This window comes from Simochromis diagramma, unplaced genomic scaffold (genome assembly GCF_900408965.1).
Source record: "Simochromis diagramma unplaced genomic scaffold, fSimDia1.1 OVJJ01000131.1, whole genome shotgun sequence".
Classification (NCBI taxonomy): domain Eukaryota; kingdom Metazoa; phylum Chordata; class Actinopteri; order Cichliformes; family Cichlidae; genus Simochromis; species Simochromis diagramma.
Window position 1 is genome coordinate 6,057,676 of NW_024387200.1, and position 19,774 is coordinate 6,077,449.

The following is a 19,774-nucleotide window of genomic DNA, read 5'->3' on the forward strand; positions in this document are numbered from 1 at the left end:
TAGTTAACAGTTATGAATTTCCTGTCGCTGCTCATTTCAACACTTTATCCATTTCTGGTAGTCAAATCTTAACTTTTCTTGAATTAACTGTAACAGCTGGGTTCATCTTTACACCCATGTGAAAAAAAATGAAAATAATTGTATATCTCTACACACGGGAGGAAAGGAGCGGAGCACTTTGACCCCATACTGGGCTGTGAGGGGATGAGGAGGGTACATGGACGAGAAGTAGGATAGTCCAGTTGGTGGATCTGCTGGAGCCCAGCACAGGATATGACTCAGCTCTGGAGAGTCAGCATCAATTGTGTGCCATGTCACCAGAAACTGCAGAAAAACATCAAAAAGTATTAAAATTGAATCCACCTTTGCTACATTACTATGATAGGTCCCATATAATGTATCACAGAATCAGCCCTGATTGTGTGCTAACTAGCCACCAGAGGAAACTGTGTTTATTAGTTACTAAATTAACTGGAATAAACAAGTATGATCTGTCAAAGAGCATTATCTGCAAAATCACAGTGGTCATTGGGGAAAGCTGTGTTTTTCCTCCACTGCTCCTTCTTTAAACAGGTACAAGACTCATTAAGAGTTCAATCACGCAAAACTAAACACAAAGGACTGGAGAGGGCTGGAGGGAAAACGATTACTCAATAACACAATTTCTCATGTGACACTATAGCCACTTAAAAAAAAAAAAACACTAAGTGACAAACAAAAACTTTTTAGTTTGTTCATAAAATGTGTTAGTTTCATGATGACAGTTACTGTGTCAGTGGTACTTTGTTCTGGAGGTTTAAGCCTTTACTGAAAACCAGCTGAGTTACAGTACTTTAAACTATTCACTCTAAGTTTGTTCTTGCACACATGATGTTTGCTCGACACTAAAATAAAAGCATCACGAATTAAACCAAACAGACAATTGTCACAATCCACCTGGTGGTTTGTGAAGACAGGTGGCAGATCTCACCTTGACCGCCTCAGGAACGTCACACACAGCAGCTGGATCCATTCGCACTAAACGAGTCACCTCAGAGACAATAGCCTCTGTGTTTTTGAACCTGAAACAAAATAAATAAATAAAATTAAATAAATGGCTGATGTCTTTCCATAAATGACACATGACACTTACCTTATTTCAACAACAAAATTATCTGCCATCTGTTGCTGTCTCATGTTATTTTAAAGCAGTTTCATGGCCAATGAGTTTTTTCCCATGTTGTTTTATTCATATTTTGATATTTGATTACCAATAACTAGATTTGTAATTTAGCAATGGTGAAGATGAGTGTCAGAGGTGACTTGCGACAGCAAGAAGTGCAAGAATGAAAGGGAAGAATTTACAAAAAAAAAAAAAAAAAAACTGTTAGTGAAAACTGCCATCATGTATGGTTTGGAAACGATGGCACTGACAAAAATACAGAAAGCCAAGGTGAACATGTGATGTTAACATTTTCAGTGGGAGACCAAGATGGACAAGACTAAAAATGAGTCTCTCAGAGGGACGGCTCAGTTTAAGCATTTTAGAGACAAGGTCAGAAAGGCGATGCTGAGATGGTTTGGACATGTGCAGAGGAAGGATGGTGGATACACCAAACATTATTTTATTATTTCAGAATTTAAAACAAGATTTTATTTTATTATTTATTTATGCTTTTTACTTTAACTGTTTTCTGTTGAACACAAGCATTCAAGTTTTTCAAATTTTCAAATTAGACAAAATGTATTACATTTATGAAACAGGATGCAAAGCACTTTGATTTTCTGTGTACCTGGCAGGCAGCTGGAGGGCAAGGTAGGGTGCTATGCTCCACGCTAGATTGACGTTGTCCTTCCACTGTTTCTCCGTCAGACTGATGTATCTGGATCTCCAGTTAGCAATACTTGTCTCCACTGACTGTTCTGTAGTAATGGCAAGCTCTTGAGTGGATAAGGGATTGTACCATATTGTCAGCCGCTCAATCTCACTGGCCTGGAAAGAAACATACAAGTTTAGATCAGTTGGATTTCATGTAATTTGCATTATGAAGATTGTGAAACATAAAGTGGCTAAAGTAGCATCAAGCCCAAATGAAAAAGATGACCTATTATGCTTATTTACATTTGTTATTATTGAACTCCACTTGAATGATTTCCAGTTCAATTTAACCCTTATTTATGTCATTCAAGTTTATTGTCTCCCTGAAACAAGTTCCTCAATGTTCAAGCCACCCTCCCTGCAAGTCAACTACTTCTTACTGGCTGCCCAGTCAGAGAGTTTGAAGAGCAGACAAGTGGAACTGCTGTGCCTGAACTGACCATATTAAGGCTACCCGCTGTCAGTGACATCATGCAGAACCAAGAGTAGAAAAAAAAGTCTAAAACCTGAGCTTATGGCTCATAGAGAATACTTGTATATACTCTGACTTCAGGATTTTTACATTTTATTCATGTTTAATATAATCATGCAGCACTGTAACAGAAAATTCTGAAAAGCATAATAGGTCAACTTGCAACTATCTATTCATAAAAAGAAAAATATACTAAAGCATGCGCTTCACTTTATTGCCACATATTTGTGAATAATAATACTTGTTGAAATACCAGTAAAGCCAGAAGAAGAGTCCTGCGTTTCATGTAATACTTGTGCAGCTGGGTGCCTCTATTGCTTTTTTTAGACAGTCCTGAAATGTATAAAGAAAGAGTGGTGAAAAAGAAGCAGAGTCACTGTAACCAAGTTCGCATATATAATTTGAACACACTGTGTGTTTTACCTGATTTCTTGGATATGGTGGACATCCCTGAGGACAGAGGGTATGTGTTGATCCATCCCTGAGCGACCTGCTGCCTCTGACCCACTGCTACGTCGAGACTGCTTCGGCTGTCTGTCACTGCCACTACAGACAGGCTGTTCACAGACATGTCTTGGGGATCTGTGTAACAATAAATACCATCAGGCCCAGATCTAAACATCAAAACATAAACTTTAAGAAAATAATACTGATAGACTGAAATCCTGTGACTGTTTTTTTCTGTTCAAAGCATCAGTATAACATCACAGAGTGATGACAATGGCTGTACAAAATAGTAATTCATTAATAATTACTGAAGATATACCTGGAGGAACCAGCTGGTTGGCAGTCAGATATTTCTTGTCAGACTGCAGGCTGGCATAAAACTTGATCATTATACTGATGTCTTCTCTCAGCCTTTTATCTGTTTGAGTGGGAAATCTGGGAGCAACGCTACACAGAAACAAACATAAAAATAAGTCATTAAACAGCTTTAAAGACACTAAACAGAGTTTTCTTTATCGCAAATAAAACTAGTTTAATTACCTGAAGTAATCAAAAGCTGTGGAATAGATTTTTTCTCGCAGTACGTTCCTGATGGTAGCATTTGTCACCACATCAGCATGCAGAAGATTAAGACCAAGAGTCAACAGTCTGAAATAAAGCAACAGTTTAGGATTATGCATTTGGCAATGCTGCTGATAGGATAGAATAGAATAGAATTCAACTTCATTGTCATTGCACATGTTACAAGTACAAGCCAACGAAATGCAGTTTGCATCCATCCAGAAAGTGCTTTAGCGATAATATAGATTTAATACAGAATATAGATCTATTATAGGTATGTTACAATGTACAAGGTATGAAGGTATGTTCTGAATATACTATAACTATAAGTATGTTCAGGCTATAGCCGTAGTGAGTGTACAAGCTATGTACAAGCTATGAATAGATTATACATGTGGTTAAAAATATGAAAACTATACAGATTGTAGATATACAATTGCAAGTATAAATAGACAATTGTAAACAGTTGTATTTGTAAACAAATACTATGATTGCCACAGTATTTCAAAGTAAACACCTGAATCTTGGTCCAATGGCAGCAATATGTTTGTTTATGCTGCTTTTGGATCCTCCTACATTCAAAGACAGAGATCGCTGTAAAATGGCGGTGAAAATCTCCACTTGGTCAGCACTGGAGTACTTGGCTATCTCGAACCTCTGCACCAGAAACTTGAAGAAAGAAAGAAAAAGAAAATGTTTATGTCTCCAACCTTTACCAGTTTGTAGAAACAAATAAGCTTTGTAGGTGATGAGATCCAAAATTCTTGGGCTGATCGACTCTTCCAGATGTAGCATATTAAAATAGATTTAAAAACTGATCAGTATTGACCTACAATATGCTGGACTCACTCAGCACCGTCTTTAATTAGATATCTATCCATTAAAAGTCAGGACAAGTGATGAAAAACATTCAGCAAAGAAACAGTTCAAAAGCAGCTAGATGGCCACATTACTTTTAAAAATAAACATTAAACAGCAAACAACACAATATTATTCTGTATAACTGACCTCTATCCAGAGGAAGTGAGGCACGACATCAGGAGCACAGGGTGTAGGTTGACTCTCCTCTGAGACAGCCAGAGGGCCAGCCTCGACCTTAGCCTCCAAGAATAAACCCATTTTCAGCTCTACTGTCATCTGCCAAGCTCCTGCCATTTCACGCATGAACTAAGAAGAAACATTAAAGATAATCAACTTAAACTAAACATGCATTCATGTAATTATTTAAACGATTTTAAGAGAAGTGACACATACTGGCACTTCCACCCCATTGTGCGCAGCCAGTAGCCATTCCCAGCAGGCAATGGCAGTTTCCATGCCATGTTCTGTAAACATCTTCAGAGGAGACCAACAAAGATGGTGCAAGAGCAGTGGATCGCAGTCTGAAAGCCAGACATAAAAACAAGAAAATTACTAATGAAAAGTGAACTTTATATAATAATTAAATGAATAAATAAATAACAGGCGTGATTTAAGAGAAGCAGAGCTGCTCACTTTTGGTAGTTATAAGGAGGGCAGCCATCTTGAACATGGCCTGGGTGAAGGCCTCGGGGTCTTTTTTATCTAGAGCACTGGTCATCTGATGGATCATCAACTTGTTGAGATCCGACTGGCTATGAGTCGCCTCTGAGAACTGGATCATACCAGCCACCTAGACAGTACATAAAAAAGACAGGAGATAGCATCAGAGAGCAGAAGAGAATAGGAGTAGCTGTGCTATTAAATATTCCCAGTATAGTTTACCTCTCCCGTGTACCGGTTTCGCAGATTGAGTGACGCCATGAAGTTGGAGTAGTCTTTTTTCACACATGCTGGTCTCTCTGTCAGCTGGGTGGTCTGAAGGGGAAAAAAAAACACAATGTAACTGCCAAATAACTGCATGGAAACTATAGAAGCATGAGCGACAGCTTTAATGTCACACTTGGATATACTGAGGGTGTCATGCCTGAGGCCTTTTTCTCTGTATTTAGTGATCAGACCAACCTGAGGGAAAGCAGCCTATGGTTGGGCACATGGTGGAGGACAGTACCGGCATAACCAGTAAGCCAAATGGGCAACCAGCCAGCCAGCCAACCAACCCACCAGTCCATTGCAGGTAAGTAACCAGGTAACCAGCAAATCCGTACACAGGCCAAGCAACCAGGTAGGTAGTTCGGTGCGGTTTAATAAAGACAAAATACAACAAATGAAGCAAATGAAAAGACAGATATAGCAGAATGCAGGCCCAAAGAACATAAGAAATGCCTAGCAAGCAAAATAATGTCACACAGACTAGTAAGCATGCACACATGAACATAGACATCTACAAATTGTTTAAAAAGCAACAAAATAAAACACACAAGCTATATGTGCACAACAACAACAAAAAAAAAAAATCAACAAGGACCTTTTTCTGAATACAAACAAAAAGCCAACGTCTTTGGCAAAGCTGCTAAATTGCACATGGCATGTTAAAAAGCACTTTATGTTGGACAGTTGTTAATGAGCATTCAATCAACAAACCTGGGAGGCCATTTAGAATTAAACATTCTTAGTTTGCAGTTTGTTCCAAGTACAGTGTGTTACTAAAATGCTCTTGCTCCTGTCATCTACTGTGCTCTAAGAATTCTGACTACATATATCTTTGGTAGAACTGTGTCTTTGCACTAATTTGCATCTAAACTATATATTATAAAAAAATACCGTATTGGTTTAGTGAACGTTATCTTTCTGCAGAATTGCTAAAATGCAGTAGATTCTATCTCACCATCAGTTTGGCTCATTTTGTCTAAATTTATCTTGACATTTAGTTGGGGGTTAAATCCAATATTTACAGTATGATAACTGCGGTGATCAGAAGGATTTGTGTGAAGCCGTGGCTGTAAGTGTATCTGTGACTCACGCCTAGTGTAGTACTCTGTCTGTTGTAGCCTGCAAAGTGAAGTATGCTCTCTGTGGCCATTGCAAGGCCAGTGTGCTGTGACAGTCCTGACACCCAGATCTGATGCTTGTTCAGATACTCCTGCAAGAAAAATCGAAATAGCAGATATGACAAGAATCATTTACAGTCACTTATGCCTTGTTTACTCAAAGTAAACACTCCTTTTCAAAATGAAGAGGTAAAAATCCAATTGCTTGCTTAAAATAAATTAATAGTGGCCATCTATTAAATAAAAACTTAAAAGAAACTAACCTGTAGGTGGGACTTTGTGACCGAAGGAGCCCATTTCATTGCTTCTTTCAGGATCTCACCACAGCGAGCAGCAAAGTCTTTTACTATGCTCTAAAAGGAGTTGGGAAATAAAGACATAGTGCTACTTTATCAAGAACAAGAGTGGCAATAATATTCAATATTTAGTATTTACTGTTATATTCACATAGATCATTGCAATGATGTTGTTTATTATATTGCTCTCTTTTTCTTTGCTTGTTTTCTCTTTTTTCTTTCTCAACAGGTGATCCAGGTGATTGATATGTGTATTTTTTGTCTGTTTGTTTTGTTGGTTTTTGTTTTTTGCCCTTCATCACTGTTCCTCTTCCCTGCTGTTTTTCTTTCCCTACCTCTCTTTCTTTCTCCCTGTTCTTTCCCCCAGTCTGTCTGTCCCGTGTGTAGCAAGTGAAAATAAAATAAAATAAACAAAAAAAAACAAAAGGTGAATCAAATAGACCGATACGGCAAGGCCGGGATGGTTCATTTGGTAAAGTAAATTCGTTGGGCATCTTTCTTTGCCTTTAGACAATAATTCTGATGGCAAAAAGAGTGGCGGACATTCACTGAGTAAAATAAATTCTAGCACAAACCAAATGCCACTTGTTTATTTAATTTCTACATTTTTTAAGAGCCCAAACCTCAGTCTACCATTAAAATACAGTTTACACTTGATATGATAAAAAAGAACTCTCTCCCTACTATTGTTGAAGCCCATACTGTGCTGTCCTCTAGTGGTCAGAAGTGTAATAACAGCCCAAACTCACCTCTCTGGCTTCATATGTGTCAGGAACAGTGATCCTGTATGGGGTGTCGGGAATGTCATAGTATGGCTGGTCCTTATGAATGTCCTAAAGTAAAGGAGAATACATTTTGTTCACATGAAGTCTATATTTGCATCTATTTAAACACTTCCATGAGATCTAACTTAAAACCTCTTTTATTCGACCACAGCACACCGACTTGCTGACTCTGCATTATGTTATCGGTACAGGGACCAAGAACCAGGCACTCAAACAGAGAACCTGGCACTTTGTCTATCACATCAACCCTCTCCTCATACTCACAGCACTTAGTGACAGAGAGAGTGTCTGCAGAATGTCCAACATGGTCTTTAACACACGGCCGCTCCAGAGTAGATGAGGGAATCTGGTTCAGATAGAAGGACGTAAAAATACTTAGAAAAAATGATAAGCGAGAAAAAAGCAGACAAGGTAACTAAATGATTTCTACTCACGTCTCAGCCAAACCAGAGAGGTATTTGTCTGCTACTCTGCGGATCCTCTTGTGGGTATGATTAAAGTTCACCAACAAGAATTGGGCATGACGCTCTAATTCTTCTTCGTGTTCTTTGGTCTTTGCCTGAAAACATAAGAAACAAAATGATTTTTTAAAATCTGAACTTAATTAAATGTTGCAAGCTCCACATATTTTACTATTTAAATACCCCCTACCTTCTCAGCCATCATCTGAAGGAAAACATCAAATACCTTGTCGCCAACACAAATGATGCACTGCATCATGCCTGCAAAAAAGGAAAACTGAGAAAATGGGTTCCATATATTAAAAAGACAACAGGATGATTAAATTGATTCGGGCACAAAGCTCTCACCAGATTTGTCTTTCTGGATGGCTTTGTCTTCAAAGTATCGAAACATGACCTGGAACCTATCAGGATCATTGGATCGCAGCATCCTGAGAGAGATAACAGGAGGAAATTATATTTTTGCACATTTTGACCTCGCTTAAGTGAGAAAAGATAAGGAAATTAAGCTCATGCCAATAGAGCTGACCTCATGTATTCTAATCGGTAGACGGAGAGCAGGTATGTGGACATGGCAAAGTCTAGCTTGTTAATGAGGGCAGACCCTTCAGGAGGTGGGTCAAGGAGATTGCTGATGGTTGCCCGCAGTTCACTCAACTCCGCCTGGAGGAAAAAAAGATTTGAACACCTAAAGATTAATTCTGATATTCCTTTAATTAAAAAAAAACTAATCAAAACTATTTTGAACACTGTACCGGGGTGACTGTGTCGTTTTTCAGAGCCGAGTTGTACTGTAGCTCAGACCGCAGAGGTTCTCCACTGGGGAAGGTGAGAAGAGGAGACTTGGTAGCAATCTCACACACACCTTCATACCACTCCTCTGGCCAAAGCCCTAAAAAGACAAAATATATTTCAAGAAATACAGAAACATGTTGGTTTGCTGCTGTGAGCCTTTTTCATTCCACATATCAACACAGCTGTGGCAGATGTACCGGGACAAAAAAACCCAGAATGAACAGAATTTGGAACGTTTCTTTTATTTTTAGATATTACTTAATTTAACATCTATTACTGATCAGTTTCACTGATTTATCCTCAAAGTTTGTGCAACAACTTTGTTTTCAGAATCAGAATACTTTATTAATCTCTAAGGAAATTATACACAATCATGTTTAATAATTTTACTGTAAGCCAGCAATTTCATTCTAATTTATAACTGTTAATGTATTTCTTTTAATAACTTCTGACTACAATGTACTACTGACTATGCATCTATTACCTTTCCCTTCTAGATCTTGTTAAATTCTACTCAATTCTTCACTCCACATACCCCTGGCTACTGCAGAAGCACCTCCTAGTACTTCTGGTTAGACACTGACACAGACCTATGAATCTTATGTTTATGGTGAATCTTAAAATTAAATTAAGTTTGTGACAATTGATCTATCTTTATATTTTTGGTATAAAATCTTCATGATTATTATATTTCTTGTAATTGTGCTTGTTTAAGTCTAAGCCAACAACTACATGATCTATGTTTTATAAATGAAAGGCACAGATGCCTTGAGATTCCAAAACATCAGTGCTGAACAAGGCAAGGAGCCTCATCATGGGAGGAGCTTAACATATGAGCTTAGCATATGAAAATTACTTAATTCTTTGCTTACCTGATCCTTCCACAGCAAAACCCATGACCACTGAGTACAACCAGAAGTCCCTAAACAGCTTCTGGAGGCGGGGCTTGGCCTCTTTGATTGGTGGAAGCCTCCTGGTCAACTATGAGTCAAAAAAGCCAGACAAGACAGATAACAATGATTGATTTAGAGCAATTATCGCTTAAATCAATAATTTTATGCAAAAAGTGAATGTAAAAAAAATCCCCCAAAATACTGGTACTTCCTTTGAGTACAAAAGGTTATTACACACTGGATATTATGCATACTAAAAAAGTGTAAGGCTTACAAATAAATTAACAGCTGCAAACAATGTGTTACTGAACTACAGGAGATTTAACTGTTAGTAAAATATATTCTTAACAAGTGAGCAGAAAGGTGAAGAGTTAAAGGTTTGAGTCAGTCACAGGACATTTTGGTCTGTTTGATCTGGTTTATTTGTTCAAGAGAAGCCCACATCAAAGTTCAGTGGTGTATTCAATTCTTTGCTCTTAGTCCTACAAACAGAAGCAACAGAAGACTTTACACCACGACTCAGTAAAGGTAAGACATTACCGTTATTATAGACAAACTGCTGTTATCACTAAAAAACTAGGTTCAATTTTTCAACAGCAAGCAAATTATTTCACATCTACAGATTTTTCAGCAGCTAACTGAATCAAATCTATTTAAAGTGGTCGTGCTAAATATGCATTTCCTCTGCCTCAGCCATTAGGATGTGGGTCATCACTCTCATCTCAGCAGTCTGTCTGCTGGCTAGTCCATCTCGGGCTGGAATCAAAGATCTCAGCTCTCACTTCAGTGACCCCAAACCGGACCCCAGAGGCTTCGAAGCAGATGGCACAGTGGACATAGAGTCCCTACCTTTGGAGTACCACAAGGAAAACACTGTCACTAATGACCTATTTGATGGCTTTGAGGATGAAGATTATATTGATTTCGATAAGATCCTAGCAGCAGGCAGTGATGACTACATGTAAGTATTAGTGATTTTTTTTTTTTTACTAGGGTGGATTGTTTAAATATGTTTTTGTAAAAATACTTAAAGTGTATATTAACTGAAGTTAGTTTACAACATAAACACTTGTACACTTGTGATATTTTTCTTGGTAGTGTTGATGATGTAACTGTGTATACACATCAACTATGGGACACATGAACAAACCACAATAAACAGTTACTTATTATTCTACTTTTAAATGTTTAGATGATGACTCTAAGCATGTCTTTCAGTGAAGGGGATGAGGTCGATGAGATCGCCACACCAGCCCCCGACATTGACATCTTTGCCGAACCCTCTGACCCAAAGATTCGCCGTGCCAGACTTCTGCGACTGTTCCACGGTCGTTCTCGCCTTCAGCGCCTCAACATGGTGAATGGCCGTTTTGGCTTTAACCTCTATCGAAGTCTTCGAAACAACGTCAACCAAACTGACAACATCCTGCTAGCACCCGCTGGGATCTCCATTGCCATGGGGATGATGTCTTTAGGAGCGAGATCTGAAACCCATGATCAGATCTACAAAGTTCTGGGATTCGCTGAGTTTGTCAACGCCAGTCATCACTATGACAACACAACGGTGCACAAGCTATTCAGGAAGCTGACACACAGGCTCTTCAGGAGGAACTTTGGCTACACATTGCGCTCTGTAAATGACGTCTACGTCAAGAACAGCATCTCTGTGAAAGATACTTTCCGTGCAGAGACAAAGAATTACTATTTTGCAGAGCCTCAGTCAGTGGACTTCAGAGACCCTGCATTTCTGGCTAAGGCAAACCAACGCATACAAAAGCTGACCAAAGGACTGATTCGGGAACCACTGAAGAATGTGGACCCAAATATGGTGCTGATGCTACTCAACTACCTGTACTTCAAAGGTGAGAAAAAAAAATATGACATGCTTTCAAAAGACCCCTATGATTTCAATATGGCTATTTGACTTGATTTGTTTGACTAAACAGGAACTTGGGAGCAAAAATTCCCTAAAGAAATGACTCACTATCGCAACTTCAGAGTTAATGAAAAAACAAATGTACGTGTGCCAATGATGACAAACAAGGGGAACTATCTAGTTGCTGCCGATCATGATTTAGACTGTGATGTCCTACAGGTGGGTGGCCAATCTTCAACAAAAATGTTCTCACAAACAGGGACGCGTAAACAATTTAACTTAACAGCGCCACAAAAATATCAAATTTCCTTTTTTCAGCTCCCATACACAGGAAACATCAGCATGCTCATCGCCTTGCCAAGGAAGCTCACTGGCATGAGGTCTTTGGAGCAGGAAATCTCTCCCACGGTTGTCAATAAGTGGCTCAAAAACATGACAAACAGGTCAGCAGCTGCAACATTCAATAACGTTTTTCAGTAGAGGATCTTTTAAAGCTACTGGTTTATGTGGAAAAGTGGAAAAAAAGTTCAGATATTGTTGCGATTTAAAACGATTCAACTATGACAAACTTCTATGTCCCCTTCAGGACACGTGAGATTGTGCTACCTCGGTTTAAACTGGAGCAAAACTATGACTTGATTGAAAACCTGAAGAAGATGGGCCTCACTGGCATGTTTGAGGAGACTGCCGATTTCTCTGGCATGACCTCCGAAAGAGTTTCCATGAACTGGGTGAGCAACACAAAATCGCTGACAAATAATCTTGATCTGTGATCCATTCAGTCACTTGGACATCTTATTAACAGCACGCAATACTTCCTTTCAAAGTAATGTACAGATTCTGATTTCTCTCTGTAGCTGAAGCACCAAGGAATCATCACTGTGAACGAAGAGGGAACAGAAGCTGCTGCTCTGACTCAGGTGGGCTTCATGCCGCTCTCCTCTCAGATTCGCTTCGTCATCGATCACCCCTTCCTCTTCCTGATCTACGAGCACCGCACGAACTGCCTCGTGTTCATGGGCCGGGTGGCCAATCCCTCCCAGAGCTGAACAAAACGTCGTGTTGCACAGCTAAACTATTCATGACAAGCCTGCTTAGAATGACCGACTAGATTTGGTTGATTCTAGAAGTTGACATCAAGTAAAGAATTTTTCATGCGAGTATAGCCTCTAGCTGAACATTTAAAGTTCTCCCTTATATAATTCAAAGCACAGAGTGTCTCTGAATAACTCAATAAATTCTTATCAGTCTGTTAATGTTTTATCTTCTGCAATGACACTAATGTAGAAGCGTGCTCAGAAAACAGAATTATGAAAATGTTCTTACTCTAAGGCTGAAGTGAAACAGTCATTTCTGTGAATAAAGCTTAATCTTGTAAAATTACTTTTTTTTAACAAAGGTGGGGTGCTCTAAAAAAGAAAATTTCAACTTTACTATTTAAATATTTAATATGTTAAGACCTAAAACTATTACTATTAATGGAAAGTACTAACTAGCACACAAGTGGAGGTCTATATATACACTAAAAAAATACAAACTGAATGGATTGTATTATAATATTACAGTAGGCGCATAATGTTTGGGGGGGCTTAAAGCAGTAGCATTCAGCATTGAACTATAACACCGATGTCTGTACTGCAACTGACTTGGTAAATATTTGTTCATACAGTTAAAACCTAACTAACACTTTGTATTCCCTTGCAAGAACTCAAACATTGATGTAGCTACCTCAGCTAACCTATGTACGGGCATTTTAACACTTACAAAAAGAGCCGTTAAAGGGAAACCCCCTATAACGGCTACTCACCACAGCAATGACTGGAATGAGGACTCCAAGATTTCCAGCACTACTTGATGCCTAGGGTGATAGAGAGAGCTATTAGCATGCCATCAATGTGGCTGTTACCAATTTCCTGTGGTGTTTGGATGTTTATGTCAGGAACCATGTACCTTTAGTGCGGGGCCCTTGTCAGAGGCCCTCTCGCTGGCTCTCTTTCCTTCAAGGCCCAGTTGAACAAACAGTTCTAAAAGGTTCACCAACAGTTCGTCCACAAGCTGCTCCCCCTGCAGGTTGGCTGCAATGTTGGCAAGTGCATTTATCACTGCCAGAGAGCAGTGCCTTGATGGGGAAACAACAGCACAGATGGAGGAAAAAGTTAAACACAGCTGCAGTACATATAGCCTTAAATGTAACCAAGATAAACAAGCCTGTAATAACTAATCAGGCAGAAGTATAACATAGAAGTCTAGAACTGTAAGAACAAAGAAGAATAATTTTTAAACACTGTTGCAGCCGCTGGTCACTCGTTGAAAAATGTGAGAGCAGATGCTGACCTGTAGCCATGATCTCTGTAGTCTTTGGTGGCTGAGTAGACCACTGAACTTGCTTTCACACTGATCTGCTGGAACAGATTCCACACCTCCTGGTAGATGTATTGCTACAAACAAAGAGACAAATAAAGACATGGTTAAAAGCTGGAATGTAAGAACCAGTTTTTAAATAGTGGGAGAATGTCAAGATAACACGGTGCTGCTTACAAAAGTTACAATTTCCTCAACAATAAACATTAATGGTAATAAAATGCAAAAGATCTATATCAGTTGGGCATTTTTGGTGAGATCTATTTTCAGTACTTTTTTTTAAATGTTGTTTGTCAGAATGAGGGCGGGCTTTTTCCAGAGCACCCGGTTACACTCCAGTGGAGTGTCATTAGTAATCTTGGAATCCTTTCTTAAAGCTTAAGTGCACTGAAGAAATAAACACCAGCTGACAAGTTTACAATAATTACGATGTGTCAGCATCTTCAGCAAAAGGAGCTCGAATTAACGCCTCTGTATTCCTCTACCACCAAATCAAGCTGCAGTTTACATCAGGGTAACCTCAATCGCCACTTCATTAGGTATACTTGTTCAACTTCCTGATAACATAAATATCTAATCAGCCAATCACATGTCAGGAATTCAGTTAACTTAAGCATGTAGACACTGTCAAGATGGCCTGTTGACTGAGCATCAGAAAGGTGATTTAAGTGATTCGAACATGAAAAGGTTGTTAGCGCCAGACAGACTGATCTTGTTTCAGAAACTTCTGATCTACTGGGATTTTCCCCACACAGCCACCGCTAGGGTTTATCGAGAATGGTTGGGGGGGGGGGAAGAATATATGCAGTGAGCAGCATTGCTCTGGGTGAAAATGTTTTATTCATGCCTGTGGTCAAAGGAGAATGGCCGGACTATTTTGAGCTGACAGGAAGGCAACAGTAATTCAAATAACCACTCTTCACCAACCAACGTATGCTGGAGACATTAAACCAGCACATTAAACCTTGAAGTAGGTGAGCTAAAACAGTAGAAGACCGCACAAGGTGCCATTTCTGTCAGTCACAAAGAGGACACTGAGGCTATAATTGGCACAGGCTAACTAAAGTTGGATACCAGAAGACTAGAAAAATGTTTCCTGATCTAAGGAGTCTCAGTTTCTGTTGTGATATTTGGATGATGTGATCAGAATATGGCACAAACAAAATGAAAGCTTCTGATCCTTCAGTCAGACTGGTGGTGGTGATGGCTTGTATCATAGATGTGCAGCCAACTAATCTTTTAATGGGTCAAAATCTCTGAGTAATGTTTTAAGCACCTTCTTGTATCTTTGCCACAAATAATTAAAGGCAGTTTTGAAGGTAAAAGGGGGACTAACCTGGTACTAGCATGGTGAACCTAATGAACGGGCTGATGAGTTTATATGTACTACACATTTTGTAGGCATTTAAGAGCGTGGGACCAAATATTATGTAAACAGCTCAGTAGCCCATCAAATAATAAGTATGGTCACAATCTCCTTTCCTGTCTGTGGTGTTGAATAAAGCCAAGTAAAGTGTCAAAAGTTGAATATTATAAAGCTGCAAAACAATCTTTGATCTTTTATGTAGAAATATTTACAGCTTAATCATTTTATCCTGACAGACATTGATTTGATATTTTGTGATAATTAGTATATGAATTCCTGAGTTGTCAGTCTTATGTTTAGTCCAAGTGTAAGGTTTGTGCCAATCTTAAAGGAATTCCCTCAAAGCGTTCCTGAGGTATAAATATGAAGGACAGGATGACATCAGGATAGACATACCAACCAAAAACATGTCCAACACCACCGCTGTCGTGGGTTGGCGCAGCAGCACAAAGAGGGTTACTTTTGTTAGTATTTATACTTTTGGTATATTTAAGCAATAGCAATTACCAGAAGCTAGCAGTATTGTTAGGGAACATAGATTTTGTTAGGGCAAGCAGTTCACCTATGGTTTAATTTGTTAGATAATTATTTACTCCTTTCCCTATATGCCCTGTCCACCATGAAGACATCTAAAAATTGGGAGCAAGTTTCTCTGTAATGTCTACATACATTTCCTGTAATGACCATACAGCCAAGCTGGTCTATGATGAGCACATCCAGCTGTGAAGGAGGCTGGCAGAACTTTTGCTGAAGGATCTGAAGAATGTGCTCCATGACTTTCGGAGTGTCTCTCAGAGCTACTGCAATGTGGCCAAGTGCTCGAATGGTGTGATCTGGAATTAGATGGGCATCCCTGGAAGAAATTAGATTATTTATTTTTAAAGCAGTTCATCAGGGTATCTGTGTCAAGGACTTGGATATCACTTGGGTGATTCTAAAGCCTAAAGTATTTTATTTTTACTAGAAATGTTGCTCACTTGTCATTCTCCTGTGAAATGTATAGACGGTTTGAAAGACTAGCCAAGAAAGCCTCGACTATGACATTGTCCATTGTCAAACCAGCTTTCAGACATCTGAGAGAGAAAAGGACAAAAATGTAAAAACATAAAGTTAAAAAAAAAACAGATGAATTATTTTTTAAATCTCAGAGGAGCAGTGCTAGGTGTGTTTGTATCCAACCTGCAGATGTTGTCAATGGAAATATCTCTGAGCTGTTCGTACATGGAAGGCTGGTCTTTCCTGTTTGACAGTAAGTTGAAGGTGGACTGAGAGTGCTCATTGGTCACATTTATCCTAATTTCTCCTGTGCCTGAAAGAAGTGTATCAGCAGCACAAACACATAAATATTAGCGCAAACAGAATACAAGTTATAACACTATGTAAAACCAAGCCAAGTGTAAAATCTAAAGAGCGCATTTTGTAATTTATAAATTAAACGACTTGTCTATAAAAACACAGCACTCTGTGGTCAGGCAAAAATCTATACCCTGAATTACATTTACAACTGCTCTGAGTCTGTAGCCACTCATCAATGAACATGTCTAGGCACGACAATGACATTGTTATTGATGCATATTTGTCATTGTGCTCTTAGCAATATGACTCATTGATCTTTGCACCAACTGTGCTGTTCTTTGAATAAGATAGATGTGTGCTGGATGCTGTTTTCAAAGTGGCAATTGAAATATTAATTTCACTGTACTTTCACGCAGAAGTTGCAGGTTTACCGCAGCACAGTCATAGGAAACTTTGGTGCTATTAACCTGTGTTCAACTTAGAAAACGTCCTTTCTGTGTGAAGACTTGGAAGAGACTATGCTCTTTAAATTAAACTATATTTATTTGCTGTGAAAAAAATCCTAATTATGCTTCATGGTGTTTTTAGAGCAAAATTCTTATGAGGATAGGAGTTTTGAGTCTTAGCTCAGACGTGGATTTGAAGAAACCATTTTACACAGTAAGCACCTGTGTTGTACTGGCTGTGGTACTTGTAGAGTTTTATAAGAACAGGAGAAGGAACCACCAGGAAATCCTTGAGAGAGGTTGTGGCAGAGTGAGCAACTACTGGAAACCTTTCACACAGGCGACCCAGGCCCTGAAATGAAGTAGAAGACAGTCAGAAAACCATTAAACCAATGCCCAGCACAGAAACAAAATGTCCAGAACCTTCTGTAACACTGTACTTTTCTACATTTGTATTAATATTATTATACCTGTAGGCAACAGATGAGCAGAGGCATATGAGCAATGATGACTTTACTGGAGGTTTTTGACTGCAGTTTCTCTGACAGTTTGGTACACAAATTCTCAGCTCCTGAAGAAAAAAAATATAACAGCATCAGCACCAGCAAACACATCCAGATCCCTCTGACTATGATGTCTGAATACACACTGTTCACTTTCTGCTGCAATCCATTACCTTGCTCATCTTTAACGGCCCACACCATAAGGTCCACGCATGCAGCGTTGGCTTGGCAACGAAGCTTGAGGGGGCTTTGTTCCCCTGGCAGCCCTCCAGTGTCATGAAGAACCCTCTGCAGCTCCGACTGACTGCTGCTAAACTGTTCCAGTACAAAATCGTGCACTTCCCGCACAAACGTTGGCTGCAGAGCTTTAAAAACATAAAGAGAGACTGAGTATTTGTAAAATAGTGTTCAGCACAAAATTGGCTGGCAAACAGAACAATGGCAACGGCAGGGCTGCCTGCTGTCAATGCATAATAAATACGCTCTCTTTGTTGTTTTACCTTTCATGTAATATAGTGTGTCCCGCAGCATTTTGAACACACACACATAGAGAGGGTCACTGAAGGTTTTGTAATAGAGGTTGATTCCAGGATTACACTTAACAACAAACAGAGGAGACATTGACAGAACAGATTACTTAACTGATAAGATCCTGTGTCTAACTTTGAATTTACCATTTACAATTCTGCACCGACAGCGGTCATATGCTTACCTCTATGACTTCTGTCATTGTGGCATCCAGAGTTTTCAAAAAGGACTCGGACACAAACTTCTTCACCTGCAAGCCAACATTGCACACAACTACTGTAAAGGCTCAAGATACATATACTGGATAAGAAGCAAAAGTAAAAGATTTAAAGGGTTGTAAGCGGTGTACGGGTAGTAGGCTACTGCACCATGGCAAGGAGCTGTCGGAGCAGATCCACAGGCACCTCCACCTCATTTTCTCCTTCCCCCAGGAAGAGTGGAGATACTGAGAAACTGGAGCTGACTGTAGAGAAATAGTAGTCAGGGTCGACTGTGTTGCTGTCTGGAAAATAGGCACCTGAAATCAGTGGGAGCAGAAGAAATATTAACAAAAACAAGTAGGATGAAATATGACTGTTTCCATTAGATCTCAGTGGGTACTATTTCAATAATATAGAATTAGTTCACTTTGGAAAATAAGGTTTTTTTTGTTGCACATTATTCTACTGAATCTACATTCCATAGCAACAATTAAACCTTTCTGTGTAACAGATTAGGGCTTGTAATACTGCAGATTATAAGTGTAGAATTACTGAAATAAAACACTTTTTGAGTCTGTCCCAGACAATTGACAAAAAACACATTCCCTGAGTTTGGAATGCAACATAGTTAACAGGAAATCTGTGGAAATACAGCAAATGTTACAAAACTCTTAATCTGACCACAAACAACGAATGAATTGGCATTTCCAATATTATAGAGTAATACAGGATTGGAAATACTACTTCAGGCATAAAGCAATTAAAGGCCAATCTGGCATAACGTAGCAGCTATAAAATTCAGCATGAACCCAAACAAAAAAAGGCTAACCACAGTTACAATGTTTTTATAGTCTGGCTTATTACAAAGTTACAATATGGGGGATATTGCAGTTCACCCTAACAAACCTAAAAAAAAGTGCCCAGTTGTTACATAATGTTGACAGCTGATAATAATAAGCTGAGCTGAATTGCCAGACTAAACTAAAAACTAAGACACAAATATTTTTAAAGTAACTTCTGTTTCTTCAGTTTTACCTTCCAAGTAATGTGGACTAGGAGTTGTAGGAGAGCAGGGTGAGTGGCCTCCTGGATCTGTACTGATCTGTTTGAAAGCACATTACACAACTTTAATGGGTAACGAAACATACCACCATTATCACTGAATAATATGAATTAACAAAGCAAATAAAACTATTATTGCTCTGGATTGTCCCCTAATTATCCTGAACAAGCAAAACACGTCTGGAATCCGGCAACATGTACCGACCTGTGCAGATGAATCTAGGTTGGTCCCGGTGCGTCTGCGCAGAGTATCACTCTGGCACACTGTAAGAAGTGAGGACGGCAGAATAGAACGAAAGTCATTGAAGGATCTGCGCCGTACACCCTCTGTTTCCTCTGTAACGCATCGTGCCTGAGGAGAATCTTTGGGGAACAACTTGGATAACAGAGCTTCATCTGTGTGGCTGTAGCGGCCAAATGCCCGAGTCATGCCAAGCAGGCTGGGAACAATATACTTGCACAGGAAGACTGCAGACAAAAAAAAAGAGCAGCGTTAAGGTTCTTTTTTTGTTTTAAAAGCTAAAGTCAGAATGTTTGTTGCATTTCTATCTATACCTTTGTCATGATTATCCGGTGTTTGGCACATATCCTGTAACGCCTGCATGACCTCCATTATAGTGTTCAAGATCTATAGTGAAAACAGTGCAAAAACAGTGAGT

General features: G+C 39.1%; 2 protein-coding genes across 3 annotated transcripts in view; one reads left to right on the forward strand and one right to left on the reverse strand.

Annotated features, from left to right (window-relative positions):
- The window catches only part of pi4kab (phosphatidylinositol 4-kinase, catalytic, alpha b), a 29,672-nt gene that overhangs the window by 6,909 nt on the left and 2,989 nt on the right, over nucleotides 1-19,774 (reverse strand). The window contains exons 5-42 of one of the 2 annotated variants that reach the window (XM_040050453.1): nucleotides 19,671-19,743; nucleotides 19,321-19,583; nucleotides 19,089-19,155; nucleotides 18,222-18,370; nucleotides 18,038-18,103; nucleotides 17,826-17,922; nucleotides 17,499-17,690; nucleotides 17,293-17,393; nucleotides 17,045-17,174; nucleotides 16,260-16,389; nucleotides 16,058-16,153; nucleotides 15,750-15,933; nucleotides 13,688-13,791; nucleotides 13,304-13,472; nucleotides 13,161-13,211; nucleotides 9,457-9,565; nucleotides 8,545-8,681; nucleotides 8,319-8,452; nucleotides 8,138-8,220; nucleotides 7,980-8,050; nucleotides 7,763-7,887; nucleotides 7,593-7,674; nucleotides 7,293-7,376; nucleotides 6,511-6,600; nucleotides 6,220-6,339; nucleotides 5,322-5,336; nucleotides 5,082-5,174; nucleotides 4,833-4,989; nucleotides 4,593-4,720; nucleotides 4,347-4,505; nucleotides 3,856-4,007; nucleotides 3,318-3,425; nucleotides 3,097-3,224; nucleotides 2,754-2,912; nucleotides 2,584-2,663; nucleotides 1,773-1,972; nucleotides 971-1,061; nucleotides 157-324 (exon numbers count right to left, since the gene is read on the reverse strand). In XM_040050453.1, the coding sequence (XP_039906387.1) occupies nucleotides 157-324; nucleotides 971-1,061; nucleotides 1,773-1,972; nucleotides 2,584-2,663; nucleotides 2,754-2,912; nucleotides 3,097-3,224; nucleotides 3,318-3,425; nucleotides 3,856-4,007; nucleotides 4,347-4,505; nucleotides 4,593-4,720; nucleotides 4,833-4,989; nucleotides 5,082-5,174; nucleotides 5,322-5,336; nucleotides 6,220-6,339; nucleotides 6,511-6,600; nucleotides 7,293-7,376; nucleotides 7,593-7,674; nucleotides 7,763-7,887; nucleotides 7,980-8,050; nucleotides 8,138-8,220; nucleotides 8,319-8,452; nucleotides 8,545-8,681; nucleotides 9,457-9,565; nucleotides 13,161-13,211; nucleotides 13,304-13,472; nucleotides 13,688-13,791; nucleotides 15,750-15,933; nucleotides 16,058-16,153; nucleotides 16,260-16,389; nucleotides 17,045-17,174; nucleotides 17,293-17,393; nucleotides 17,499-17,690; nucleotides 17,826-17,922; nucleotides 18,038-18,103; nucleotides 18,222-18,370; nucleotides 19,089-19,155; nucleotides 19,321-19,583; nucleotides 19,671-19,743 (4,545 nt within the window). The remainder of the gene's footprint in view (nucleotides 1-156; nucleotides 325-970; nucleotides 1,062-1,772; nucleotides 1,973-2,583; nucleotides 2,664-2,753; nucleotides 2,913-3,096; nucleotides 3,225-3,317; nucleotides 3,426-3,855; nucleotides 4,008-4,346; nucleotides 4,506-4,592; nucleotides 4,721-4,832; nucleotides 4,990-5,081; nucleotides 5,175-5,321; nucleotides 5,337-6,219; nucleotides 6,340-6,510; nucleotides 6,601-7,292; nucleotides 7,377-7,592; nucleotides 7,675-7,762; nucleotides 7,888-7,979; nucleotides 8,051-8,137; nucleotides 8,221-8,318; nucleotides 8,453-8,544; nucleotides 8,682-9,456; nucleotides 9,566-13,160; nucleotides 13,212-13,303; nucleotides 13,473-13,687; nucleotides 13,792-15,749; nucleotides 15,934-16,057; nucleotides 16,154-16,259; nucleotides 16,390-17,044; nucleotides 17,175-17,292; nucleotides 17,394-17,498; nucleotides 17,691-17,825; nucleotides 17,923-18,037; nucleotides 18,104-18,221; nucleotides 18,371-19,088; nucleotides 19,156-19,320; nucleotides 19,584-19,670; nucleotides 19,744-19,774) is intronic. The other variant, XM_040050454.1, reaches the window with a different exon arrangement.
- On the forward strand, nucleotides 9,875-12,733 carry serpind1 (serpin peptidase inhibitor, clade D (heparin cofactor), member 1). Its single transcript, XM_040050455.1, has 7 exons — nucleotides 9,875-10,005; nucleotides 10,171-10,438; nucleotides 10,696-11,339; nucleotides 11,424-11,572; nucleotides 11,672-11,796; nucleotides 11,940-12,084; nucleotides 12,211-12,733. The coding sequence occupies exons 2-7, from the start codon at nucleotides 10,179-10,181 to the stop codon at nucleotides 12,400-12,402; spliced, it is 1,515 nt and encodes a 504-aa protein (XP_039906389.1). The 5' UTR covers nucleotides 9,875-10,005; nucleotides 10,171-10,178; the 3' UTR covers nucleotides 12,403-12,733.